Source organism: Dreissena polymorpha, chromosome 14 (assembly GCF_020536995.1).
Source record: "Dreissena polymorpha isolate Duluth1 chromosome 14, UMN_Dpol_1.0, whole genome shotgun sequence".
Lineage (NCBI taxonomy): Eukaryota > Metazoa > Mollusca > Bivalvia > Myida > Dreissenidae > Dreissena > Dreissena polymorpha.
In genome coordinates this window covers 32,963,192-32,977,573 of record NC_068368.1, presented here as the reverse complement: position 1 = coordinate 32,977,573, position 14,382 = coordinate 32,963,192, and the positions used below count along the sequence as shown (strand labels likewise).

Here is a 14,382-nt window from a genome sequence, read left to right as displayed (position 1 = left end):
CTTGTCAACAAAAGTTGTTCCTCGTATCATAGTGTTTATTCCGGTAGGCGTGATAATGCGTCGCTAAGGTGATGACAGTATACCTGTCATTAATCCTGCTAATTGCCTACCTTTAGGAAACTTTAATTGACCAAAGACAGTCACTTTATGACAAAATTATCATAGGTGCAAATCGCGTCGGCAATTAAAACACCGACCCGAACTTGATATAATGACTCGAATTACATTTAAAATGATCAAAGATTAAATGAGTAAAAGAAAAGCCGACTTGGTGTAAAAAACAAATAAGATTTTTGATTGACGTAAATCGCGTTCTCCAATCAGATGAATCTATGTCTAATGAAATTGTATGCGTATCGTACGGTTACAATCAAGTTGTCAAATCCAAAAAGGTTTTAGAAAATAATTTACTCAACCTCTTATGAGTATTTACGTATCGTATGGTCCAAACTTTAATTAATTACTCAATATTCAATCAGGTACGTTACTTAAAGAAATATTGTCGGTATTTCGTCCTCATTCAATTGAAAATATTATAATTGCTACACGAATAAATTCCTTTGTTCGATCATGCTTTTAAACAAATATTCACGAATATTTTATCAATATCTAATAAAAACCAATAATAATAATCAAATTCGAATTAGCGAGGCAACGCTGTGTCACTATTTAGTCACTTTCGATGAACTTCCGGGAAAAAAACGAAAGTAGAATTAAGGAGTAATGGTACAGTAAACAAAGTTGATTTTGTTGAATTTTTCCAACCGATGTTGACCGAATATCCCAATATTCGTTCGGAAGGATGACCGAATATTCAAATACCAAAATCGGTATTCGTTGCCCTCCCTAAAATTAACTATTTCAATTTAAATAGTTACTCATAAATCCATCTTTAAGCGCCATTGTTGGCAAGCTAATGACGTCACATGTTAACCAATCGTAAAGCTCTTGGACAGCCTCTTCGGCGAAATCATAGGGAGGAAATCTGAAAATATAAAAAGGAAAATTTGTGTATCGTTGAAACACCTGATTTGATAGTATTGTATCAATGAAATAATGCCGCATATGGTTGAAGTAAGATAAAGACAAAAATTAATCATAAAAGATGATGTTTGCAACGTTTTGGTTCATCAACGTTTTTTTAGATATTGTTAGATGATGCGTATATTAAAAGAATATATAAATTGTGTTCATGATTGATAGTGCGTGCATTTACTTATAAACATAAATGTCGTACAATTATCACATCATGCATTAAGTAAGCTAACACAGCGTATGTTAATATTCCCGTGAAAGATGCCATTGTTATAAATACATTTATATAAATATAACAATGTAACCAAACTCTTCTGTCTAAACCTCGAATTCGTAATTCCCAATGGAAAAATGTCTGGCATCCAGCACGTTAAGTCCATATTGCTAGCGGTGCACTAGCACTTATGTTCAAATTGCGATTTAAGAAACTAGAAATTTTTTGAACGTCCATATAGTAAGTGATGTAAGCGAAGTGTTCACTTTTGAGGTTGGTTCGTCTAAAACATTTGAAAAAAATAGTCAGACAAATACATATTAATGGCGGATTATGGATAGGCTATACAAATTATCCTGAATCGTTCTATTTACATTTATTTTCAAGTGCAAGTTAGCGTGTTTTATATTTCTACCTCACATGCTCAGTATGCATTTGCTGATATCTGCTTTCAAAAATACTCAATTTACTGCAATGTCAATATGACCGAATAGCTTTTGCAAACAGCTGGCGAGCAAACAACGTACTCATGCCGTAAATGGGTTCTTTTAATGTTGATTTCACCACATGTGCAAATGTTGTCACACCTATAACCGAAAATCGGTAACCTGCCAAGCGGACCTCGTGGTTTATTAGCAATATTATTTGTTATCCTAGTATTTTGCTGTATCTTATGCGTGTGTATTTAATTTTGCGTTCGATTATTAAGGATGAAACCATTGCATGTGCGTCAATCATACTTCCCGTTATGATTTGTTGCATACAATATTATATTTATAACGCAAACTTTTTGTACCGCATTGTTTTTCGACTGAAGCTTTTAAACAGGTCCTTACGAATAGAGCGCCCCTGGAGCGTGGTATAAAATGTCAGCCGCTATATTCGAACCAGATCTCATGCATGTCATAACCAATACCAATGGCTATTCAGACTTCATATAGCTCGCCCTTTCATCTCTGAAAAATGCTTGCTTTTCATTCCTTACTGATATACTGATTCGTTTTAATGTGGCTATTCAAATGACCGTGGTTAACTATATACAACAATAAATCAATGCATTCAATGACGACATCATATTCAAGAGAACTCGTTTTGAGAGACAGGGCTTGTCACTGAGTTTTCAGACCGGCAACACATTTTCTTTCACAACGCTGTTATTGTTATTAATTTGTAGAACTCAATTATTTTTTGCTCGATATTTAATATAACACTAAATTATATATAAGGTACGAAAGTCAGCTTTTCTTACCCGCCGATCGAGTAATATGAACACACATATTTAATGCAGTTAACATCCTTAAATTATATGCTTCTCTGCCAGTTTTACTAAAACGGCTCTTACAGAGCCTCAAACTGGTGTAAGAGGGGCGCCCAGATTATATCTGAACAAAAGTAATGACGCACAATAACTCTTGCAAAACAAGCTTTATTAAAAAAGGGTGCTCTCAATCTTCTCCTAAAGACACTAAAGGGCGTGTCCAGATGTGTGACGTGAGGCTCAGTCTTGAAGAAAAACCATTGACTTCCGACCTTCTGGAAACAGTTTCGGAACGTCATTTCATAGAAACGGCTGCAATATGGTATTGCTTATACACTTGCTATTAATTTATGGGTCTAAGTTGATTAAGTGAAAGTCGGTTTGCCACAATAAGAAACAGTAGCCCATGCAATGAAACCCTTGGCGTAAGGGTCCTGCTTGAAGCACATAAGCATGTTGCTAATATGTTTATCATGTATGAAAACTTAAAGTCGCCCGAAGGAACCATTTAACTTTCTATTTTTGTCGAAATAAAACGTTTGTCATCCTTAATAGTCTTAGCAAACAGTAATTGTAAAGTATTGCTATATTCACTCAACAACGATTAATATCACTAATATCTCTCTTTTAAATTAATTAATCCTTAACGGATACCTTGCAAAGAATATAAATTAAAACATTTAACAACCGTGGAATTATTAAATCAATGTCAGTTATGAAAATAAACAAAGGAACACTATGACAAAATAAAGTTATTCTAGCACAATAAGCATGATAACCATAATTATTGATAAAAAACTGCCATAAAACGTTTGAATGTTTGGTATATACTAAGCCAAAATATTTCAACTGCAGATAATAGCATAAACTATGTATAACTAACATTAGATAAGCTATAATTGCTATGCGTTGTATAGAATAATTTTAATGTAAATGACTCCTTCAAACTGGCTTACATCTCTTATGCCTCGCCTTTACCGTTCCAAGGATGTGATCCGATCGTAATCATTGTTTATTAGTGCATTGTCTTGTGTAATCATTTCTGATGTGACGTTCGTTTTATTATAAGTAATATTATCAATGGAGTAACACATTTAATTTGTTAAGACCGTGGCAAACGAAATACAACATATATTTATAGTATTGAAGGAGAGTTTTTGGTGCCAAATATATATGGTTTACCAATAGCAACACAATTACTACATCGTTTTTTTTTTTCAAATTCCATATCATATGCTAATAGAATATTCTTTATATAGCGGTTTAATAACAAAATGTTGAAAAACGCTGTTGCCAAGTTTATTGTATTTTCTACGTAAATAAATTCAATGTATATAGCATGTGTCATAGTTGTAGTTTTTTATTTAGAAATTGAGAAAAAATGCTGTTAATGTTTTAATCTTTTAACATCTCGGAAGTGTTTTTAGTAAATGCTCAAATTGGAAAATTGTTCATCGTATAAGTAAGTACGTGTCAAAATTGTCAGTTACGTAATCATCAAATCAAGCTAACATTTTGAATAGTTATTGGCTGATTGAACGTGTTTAATGGATTCAGAGACTCTATTAGTATCGTTGGAAAATTAATGTTATAAAAACAGTTTAAAACTTTTTTCAACAGTTCTCATGAAATGATTGTGTGTGAGTTTGTTCAATATCGAAAGTGAGGTTGTCAGCAAAAGAAGTGACCAATAACTTTTGACCCCTTTTTTTCCAAATTTTTCGTACCCAAATTTATTTTTGTACCCAAATTTTTTCGTACCCAAATTTTTTTTGGACCCAAATTATTTTCGAACCCAAATTATGTTCGTACCCAAATTTGTGTTCGTACCATTTTTTTTCCTACCATTTTTTTTCGTCATTTTTTTTTTATCCAATTTTTGTTCGTATCCATTTTTTTTCGAACCCAATTTTTTTTTACCTACCAAAATTTGTGTTTTGGCATAATTGTTTCGTACACAAAATTTACGTACCCAAATTTTTTTTCCTACATAAAATTTTCGTACCCACATACACAATTGTAGTGATGTAGATACAATTAAATTGATAATTGTATATCCATCCTCTTCAAAAGGAATGTCACACAGTACTGTCAGTACTTTGATTCTTATTTGTCATTGATTATCCCCACGCACCGAATTGAATTTAAGATAGAGACCCTCGTTAACATACATTTTCTAAAAGGGCATTACACACTTAGTCGCTGTCAGCAATGTAATTTACAAAACTAGAGAAAACTCGACACTTATAAACACTTATAAACATCGACTGATTTTTAATTTTAAAGGAATGTAGCCCAATTCAGCGCAATAATGCCCGCTTTAGTCTCTAACTGTCAAAGATACCCGTGTGTAATAAGTAAACACCTATGCTTACCCTATAGATATCATGCAACGATAAAACAAGATCAATTGTCTTATGTGTTCATCCAGACTTTAAGTACAATAAGTATATTTGTTTAGAGAGTAAATACATAAAAAGTTCCCCAGCCTCCCTTGCCCACTCCCCCCCCATAAAACTTACACAAAAATGTATTTGTTTTTCAAAAATGACGTATATACACATTAATCTGCAAAGTAATTAATTTCAGCTCTCATACGGCAAAATTGTATAGTTGTATCTACGAAGAACGTAGTTACACCGTTCTTGCACAACATTTAAAAGCGTTGTCTTCATTTCTGTTTTCCACGCATCAATGTGCTTTGTAGAATTAGACCGTGTCGTACAGATGGCACAATTATCTTCTTGCCCGGCCTTTGTTATATTAAATATGTATTCCTTCGCCTCCTCAGTAAAATCAGCTCCGATGAAATCGAACAATTTCTTTGCAGTTTCGATCGGTTCACGAGCAATATCTTCGTATACAACCGGAAAGATGCGACCCGGAAGTTCACTCATTATCCGCTCCTTCTCCAAAATGTCATTTTCTACTCGCTTGCATAAGTTGTTCGCGCATTGTAACATTCCCCCATGTTTTCCGGAACACATGCCAACATAAGCTTGCGACACAAGTGTCGCCCTTGGATCTCTTACGAGATGAACAATTTTTAGATTTGGAAACATGCCAAGCAAATGTGTTACGGAACTCATTTCCAGTCGAATTGTTTTTACGATTCGGAACGACGATTCTGTGCATACGGTTTGAAGCTGCTTTGCGCACATTTTTATTGCGTCTGATTCATTTAACGTTTTTATTTTTTCTGTTAAACACAGTGGGAATATTCTTGATTTCAGCCCAATGTCTGAAATCGAAAATAAACATTTTAGCTCCAACAATTTTTTTGTGTGTTTTGCACGGTATATATATGAATATTACAAAGCTATATTTCTTGAATATGCATGTTATTTATTTAAAGGCGACTTTAAAGAGCTCGGACTTATGGAAATATGCCAGTCGACGTAAACAAACATGTAGTTTGCGTGACAAATTGGATTCCTTTCAGGCAAATTAAAACCGAATATGACCCATTCTCAGCTACATTTCACATTGGCGTAGCAACTATTGGAAACATACAATATAGCAAACAAATGGTCATATTGAATCTTCCTCTATAAAATTAGTGTTGCATTATGATGGTAATTCAAGTAATCCTTTTTTCAATTTCATAATGCTGAGGAAGTGTACTTAAATGAATACAGTTTAATACATTTAACGAATAAAAAACATAAATCTGATCTATTCAATGGTATCACTGTACAATTATGATACACGCTACCTCTCTGTTATAAAATGAAGGGTGAAAATTGTGATTCATTAAATTAATAAAGATATATACAGTTCAAATCGAAGGTAATGTTTATGGAACAACGGACAGACAAATCAAACAACTAGCTCACCAATTAATAATTAGACTCCGACATGTTCCGCTTTTAAATTGTGTTTGTTGTGCTTTAGTTCTTTGATCATACACGGTTTAAACTTGAGAGCGTAACGATACTGTGTGTTAGTCGAATAATTGATATGTATACATACGTTAAAACGTCATTTGTATGAAACATACGATTCCCGAAAAATGAAAACTGTTAACGATATTCCTAGACCTTTATAAGAAAAGTGAATGTGCATTTTCCGTAGCATAAAATCGCCGAAACAAATATGATTATTATTAAATAGAGTGAACATGAATGCATGTTTTATTATGTAAATCGAGGTCTAAATAAACTAGGAATGTCAACGAATATCCGACTATCCGAATATTCGGTCCATCACCAAATATTCGAATACTATTTTCCGAATCGAATATTCGGAACAATTTTTTTTTTTAAAAACATGAGTATTCTCAAATACTTTGTATTCGTGAAATTTGCTTCAAAACTTGTCAACAAAAGTTGTTCCTCGTATCATAGTGTTTATTCCGGTAGGCGTGATAATGCGTCGCTAAGGTGATGACAGTATACCTGTCATTTATCCTGCTAATTGCCTACCTTTAGGAAACTTTAATTGACCAAAGACAGTCACTTTATGACAAAATTATCATAGGTGCAAATCGCGTCGGCAATTAAAACACCGACCCGAACTTGATATAATGACTCGAATTGCATTTAAAATGATCAAAGATTAAATGAGTAAAAGAAAAGCCGACTTGGTGTAAAAAACAAATAAGATTTTTGATTGACGTAAATCGCGTTCTCCAATCAGATGAATCTCTGTCTAATGAAATTGTATGCGTACCGTACGGTTACAATCAAGTTGTCAAATCCAAAAAGGTTTTAGAAAATAATTTACTCAACCTCTTATGAGTATTTACGTATCGTATGGTCCAAACTTTAATTAATTACTCAATATTCAATCAGGTACGTTACTTAAAGAAATATTGTCGGTATTTCGTCCTCATTCAATTGAAAATATTATAATTGCTACACGAATAAATTCCTTTGTTCGATCATGCTTTTAAACAAATATTCACGAATATTTTATCAATATCTAATAAAAACCAATAATAATAATCAAATTCGAATTAGCGAGGCAACGCTGTGCCACTATTTAGTCACTTTCGATGAACTTCCGGGAAAAAACGAAAGTAGAATTAAGGAGTAATGGTACAGTAAACAAAGTTGATTTTGTTGAATTTTTCCAACCGATGTTGACCGAATATCCCAATATTCGTTCGGAAGGATGACCGAATATTCAAATACCAAAATCGGTATTCGTTGCCCTCCCTAAAATTAACTATTTCAATTTAAATAGTTACTCATAAATCCATCTTTAAGCGCCATTGTCGGCAAGCTAATGACGTCACATGTTAACCAATCGTAAAGCTCTTGGACAGCCTCTTCGGCGAAATCATAGGGAGGAAATCTGAAAATATAAAAAGGAAAATTGGTGTATCGTTAGAAACACCTGATTTGATAGTATTGTATCAATGAAATAATGCCGCATATGGTTGAAGTAAGATAAAGACATAAATTAATCATAAAAGATGCTGTTTGCAACGTTTTGGTTCATCAACGTTTTTTTTAAATATTGTTAGATGATGCGTATATTATAAGAATATATAAATTGTGTTCATGATTGATAGTGCGTGCATTTACTTATAAACATAAATGTCGTACAATTATCACATCATGCATTAAGTAAGCTAACACAGCGTATGTTAATATTCCCGTGAAAGATGCCATTGTTATAAATACATTTATATAAATATAACAATGTAACAAAACTCTTCTGTCTAAACCTCGAATTCGTAATTCCCAATTTGGAAAAATGTCTGGCATCCAGCACGTTAAGTCCATATTGCTAGCGGTGCACTAGCACTTATGTTCAAATTGCGATTTAAGAAACTAGAAATTCTATTGAACGTCCATATAGTAAGTGATGTAAGCGAAGTGTTCACTTTTGAGGTTGGTTCGTCTAAAACATTTGAAAAAAATAGTCAGACAAATACATATTAATGGCGGATTATGGATAGGCTATACAAATTATCCTGAATCGTTCTATTCACATTTATTTTCAAGTGCAAGTTAGCGTGTTTTATATTTCTACCTCACATGCTCAGTATGCATTTGCTGATATCTGCTTTCAATAATACTCAATTTACTGCAATGTCAATATGACCGAATAGCTTTTGCAAACAGCTGGCGAGCAAACAACGTACTCATGTCCGTAAATGGGTTCTTTCAATGTTGATTTCACCACATGTGCAAATGTTGTCACACCTATAACGTTTATTTTCGCTTTTCTATTCTCACTTAGATATACACGTTCCAATTGTCTATGATTATGAATGGTTAATTTTGTTGGCGTTGTGTGTCTTGATCCGAAGCGAGCAACATTGTAACTACTGTGGATATGTAATAAGCCACGAATTGTCTAAATATAGAAAGTGTAAAATCAATCTAAACTGATTATGTCAAATGACATTGTACTTATTATGTATTATGTTCGTATTTGGTACTATGTGCCATTTGATACATTATATTTGTATTAATACACTGCTTGTGTCACGTATATATGCAATGTCAAGCTTACACAAATATTGTGTATTGCAATACACGTACAATTTAAAAATGAAATAGAGGAATTATATGTCAAGAATGGCAAATGTATCATCAAATGCCCATGGAAGTTTGTATTATCTGGATAAAACAGTGAAAGAGTGCCTCATGTCCGTCCTCGTCTGTATCTCTGTGTGTCATAAAGACTTAATGCTGATATTTCGAAAACAAATACACCAAATACCGCTATACTCGAAAATTAAGAAGAGAAATAATACTGTGTATACTTTTATTCGCAATATTGTTTCATCACATGTCAAATGTCTGGTTAATGTTAAAGACGATTTTTTTATATTTACGATGAACAATGATGATTGTATTCATATTAAAATATTACATCGTGTACATAGAAAATTAAATATGAAACAAATGCAAAGGCTGATCGGAAAGGATTTTCCATCCTGATGGGTTTCTTTTATTGTATGCCGTATATTAAAGTCGTGAAATGTTTCAATTTAAAGTAATAATGGTGTTGGTTACATATGAATATGAGTATTATGCATATACATTCAAGCCGATATGTAATTCATGCTGTATGATGATATGTTCTTAAATCATGTAACACGGAGGGTTTTAGTTGGAGCTTTTTTTGTTTAATTCGCCTCGCCTAACAAAAGTCTTGTCTTAACCATTGAGTAATATTCAAACTAATTATTAGAATTTGTTTTTAAACGAACAATACGATGACACAATTTTCGTTTTATTTACATGTGCTTGTTTTGTTGTTAAATCCAGGCACAGAGTAAAGAGACAAATTCTTGGACTTGTAACTTCAAATTATAAAATAGGCATAAAATAGCCAGTCCCATAAAACACAGAAACATTTTTTAAAGTAGTTTAAGACTGTGGACTATAGTAGTTATTAAGTGTACTGTTTGTTCAATAAATAAAGAAAGCGTCAGATACATTTCTTTACCAGAAAACACAATAATTCGATGCAAGAGCAAAACGAAATACAGTCGAAGAAGGACTTTGATCATATATATTATGTATCAAAACAACTGTGTGATGTACGGTTATGAGAACGTAAATAAATACAAAAGATAAGACACAAAATTTTAGAAACTTAAGAATTTTAGGCTTATTGGTTTACATGTTACGTCCTGTATGAGCTAGGCAGGGTAAATTTCCTTCAACAACGGATGAACTGATAAAAGCATGACTATTTGCTGGAAATGTGTCTGACGTTTTATAATGTGAATGTCTATAAACTATTAAACAACCTTTTATATGTTGAAAAGCGCTCTTCGTTATATAGTGCACAATATAGGTGGAAACATCCTTATACATGTATACAAACTAGGCTCATGTAAACATGTTTAAATAACGCGCTTATTCTAGTTCAATTTTAAGAGTCCTTGAACATGTGTTGTCAATTTCTTTGTAAAGGATTGTAGACATATGGTATTTTACAGAGTAACACAATGGTTGAAAATAATACCATGTGATCAAACACCATTCGTATTCGGTATTTCATACTGACGCCATTGTTATGACGTATGAAAACTGAAAAAGAAAAACCTGCTGCTCCAGAATTGTTGGCATATGTTAATATATCTGGCCAGTTGCATTAACGGTCGTGTTCTATATGACTATCGTATGTTATAGTGCGGTTATTTACACAGGTGTAGCTTAAGTAATTGAGCGTTGGCACTTAAAAGCCGTATACACAGAATGGCTAAGAGGTCTCTGTACTTTTGAAGCTTCAGATTGTAAATTGTTTGTTATTGTTATGTCCTCACCTGATTTTAATTATAATATAAAAACATATATGTATATCACACTAAAACAATTAAAGCATTACCTACTTCATATCATACAGTTTTTTGTATAATGATCATGCTTACATGTGTTGATACCAATCCCAAATCACCATACACAGACCATTGGAATTTTACTTCAGCAATTCAATGAAAGACCCCATTGTTATAAATAAATAAATGTAGATAAAAATAATAATGAACCAAACTGCTCTGTCTGAACCTCGATTTCGTAATTCCAAATTTGGAAAAAACTGTATGGCATCCAGCACGTTAAATTTATTTCAGGATTGACATCCATAACGTTATTTTGCAAACTGAAAATCACCATGCGGTCCAAATTCTCATATTTAATTAATGCATAGAGGATATTTGTTGGTTTCGATGGAAAATCCATTTTATTTCACGAGTGATCATATAAATAATATTTTCACGAGTGGCGCAGCCACGAGTGAAAATTTGTATTTGTTATGATAATGAGTGAATTCAAATCGATATTCCATCAAATCCAACAAATTTTCTTTTTATTTTATGCTTTTTTCACCGTTAATTAACATTTTAAGAGTTTAACTGGATAATTTCGCTGGATTTATGACGTCATTTCGTCGGAAAAATGACGCCATTCCACAGTTAAACAGTGAAAAATATCGTTATTTTTCACTGTTATTTTTCACTGTTTAAAACAGTGAAATATCAGTTTTATTTTACTGATATTTCTCTATAAACCACCGGAAAACATAAATAAAGTTTGTTATTCTTAGAAAATTGATGTTTTATTGTTCTTTTTCATTGAAGTAAGTAAAGAAAAACAAAATATATGTTAAAACTTTGTTTATTTAATAAATTGGAAAAAAATAAAATAATGTCGAATAGTGGTTCAACCATACTTGGTTCTTTAAGGCAAGAGTTAAGTATGGTTCCCGAGCTTAGGACCTCCACATTGCTTTTGGACAGCATATCAACTTCGCAATCTCGACATGTTTTCTTTCAATTGAAGAAAATAGCCGTGTAAAATACATAGAGAATAATAGGTTGGTGACGTGGATGGAGAATGGATATCTGGCAAGTCAGAGCAAGGCTCACCCAATAAGCTCCTCCCACGAGCCAGATAACCATTGTCCATCCGCGTCACCGACCTATTATTCTATATATCATGTCACATTTATTTCTTTTTATTTTATGCTTTTTTTTCAACGTTTATTTACACTGTAAAAGAGTTAAACTGGAGAGTTTCGCTTGAATGATGCCGTCAGTTTGTCAAAAAAATAACGTCATTTCACATTAAAACAGAGCGACAGACGGATATTCGAGGTCACGTGGTCAACTAGCCTAATATCTTTGGTTATTACGTTACCTCGTTATCAGGCTGATTTAAAGGCATGTGACATAATACATCAAGATAGTGGACTCATTTGCACAGTCTATGAGGGCCGACAGTTTGAGATTAATCAAAAAGCACCTTCGCGAGGGTATTAACTTTTCTCCTTAATTTTATTGTGTTTATTATGCTAAAGCCTTTTCATTTTCTATGTCAAACTGTTGTACGATAATTAATTGAATGGTATGCTTTGCAATATACCACATCCAGCTCTAAACAAGTCTCATTAATATAATGAATACCTCTTAGATCCATTTGTCAGGTCCAGAATTGTTGAATTGTTCGCCTCCATTGCGTATTGAAGCATGTGAAAAGGCTCATACACGTAGAATGCCCCGTTTGCCTGTTGCAAGATATCTCCTGTGAGGCTCGATCCACTGCGCATGTACGTTATTATTAGCACGAGAGTGGGTAGTCACGTGATGTGTAAGCCTACCGCTCGGCTCTATATCAGAAAGGAACAGAAATTAAAAGTATAAAATATAATGTAATTATGCGCCAATTATAGCAGTTACTTTGCCAGGGAAGGAATAATGGCCCGCAACCACTGGAAAGGACACAGCCAGTTGAATCAGTTCATTTCACAATTAAACAACACAAGACATTGAAATTCGTAAACAGTTTAGGATGTATTAAACGATCATTAGAATTATAGCTATTTTATTGCAAACTATTATACTGTCAGAAACTGAAGCTTTAACCATCCATATATAAGGCTTATACTGATATAATAAATTTATAAGGTACATACTATGCCAGCATGGACAGTTTAACAAGGTGCTTAACAAGGAAAACTAAAATTAGCCGGAATATGACAGCGTGGTTGTTCACCTTACGATAAAGGCTGATAACATTAACTAAATAAAATCAATATGAATACACAAAATAAAAGTCAGTAATGCGTACAAATTGATTTATACTTTGCAATAAGCTAAGTATTTGGGAAAAAAAGCCAATAAAATTGCAGTAAAAGCAAAGCTGTCAGATTTACAATCATTTAAATGTAAGATGAATTATAAGCTTTAATTATCTGATCAAAACTGTAATTTACGTACAAACATGTTTGTACATACTGATAAGATTTTTTATATCGGTGACCACGTTCAAACTACACCCAGATTTCAACCTGTAAAATAATATATAGTAATTAAATGCATGAATTCTTGCTAAGCTATTTTAAAAATTGAAATAATCAATTGACCAGCGAGTGATGACACTACAAATGGGTCGTTTAAAACATAAAATTCCTAGTTTAAGACCCAACCACAATAAGTACGAATTGTGAACTATTTGCTTAACATGCCCATTCTAACAATTAAAAAACAAGAAGGCGTTAATAAAACACGACGGGAAAGTGAATCGGTAATGTAACTATATGACGCTCGAGAGAACAGCGATATATTTATATGGAATGTTAAACGACACTTCCATTTACCTCTAGCCTTTTCTACCATAAAGGCATACTAAAATACACGTTTTACAATCGACATGGTTTCCAGTAAAATAATTGTAAATAAACTTGGTTTCAAATGATGCCATTAAAAAGGAACTGAATATATTATGTCATACGTTTCTTAACATTTCTGTAAAGTACTATAGTACTATTCATTAAAAGAACTGCAGAATACATATAATTTATTCAGATGACATACATAATTACCATACACTATTAAGCAAAGACAGACCCTGTATACACAAATATACATAGGCGCTTAAATGTTTCTATATATTTATATGAAAGACGATGCGTAAGTACTTTGACCGCACCTATTTGTTTATGTTAAAAAATGTATCAATACATGTGATCATACGCGTTCACTATTTATATACAAAACAAATAAACTACAATGATTTGTATCACTAGCATAGTACATAATACGGCAACGCACTTCTCGATATCAATTGTGTGTTCGTTCGTTTAACACCAATTATCGTTTACGTGCGAATCTCTCAATAAGACGACATATAGAGTGGCATATGTACTGCATTAAAAATGCAAGATCGGAAATTATTCCTATTATTTAGGTCTTGTATTAAAGTCCTATCCTACGCCTTTCATTTAGATTAATACATTAGTGTATTAAGACTAATCCATGTGCGTGCTATTTTCAATTACAAATCTTGTGGATATCTGTTGTTAATTTTGTTATTGTATTGGGCCTGGGCAAGTACCAATCCGGTGGCCCTCGCTCCCATTTAGACCTGTACTATTTAGATGGTTATTAAATCCACATGGTTTTGAT

General features: G+C 32.9%; 1 protein-coding gene across 1 annotated transcript; it reads right to left on the bottom strand.

The window, feature by feature from the left end:
• Nucleotides 1-5,064: 5,064 nt before the first annotated feature.
• Nucleotides 5,065-12,524, bottom strand: LOC127857279 (carbohydrate sulfotransferase 3-like). The gene is made up of 3 exons (XM_052393692.1): nucleotides 12,382-12,524; nucleotides 7,699-7,805; nucleotides 5,065-5,748 (listed from the first exon to the last, which is right to left on the bottom strand). The coding sequence occupies exons 1-3, from the start codon at nucleotides 12,522-12,524 to the stop codon at nucleotides 5,093-5,095; spliced, it is 906 nt and encodes a 301-aa protein (XP_052249652.1). The 3' UTR covers nucleotides 5,065-5,092.
• Between the last annotated feature and the right edge of the window lie 1,858 nt (nucleotides 12,525-14,382).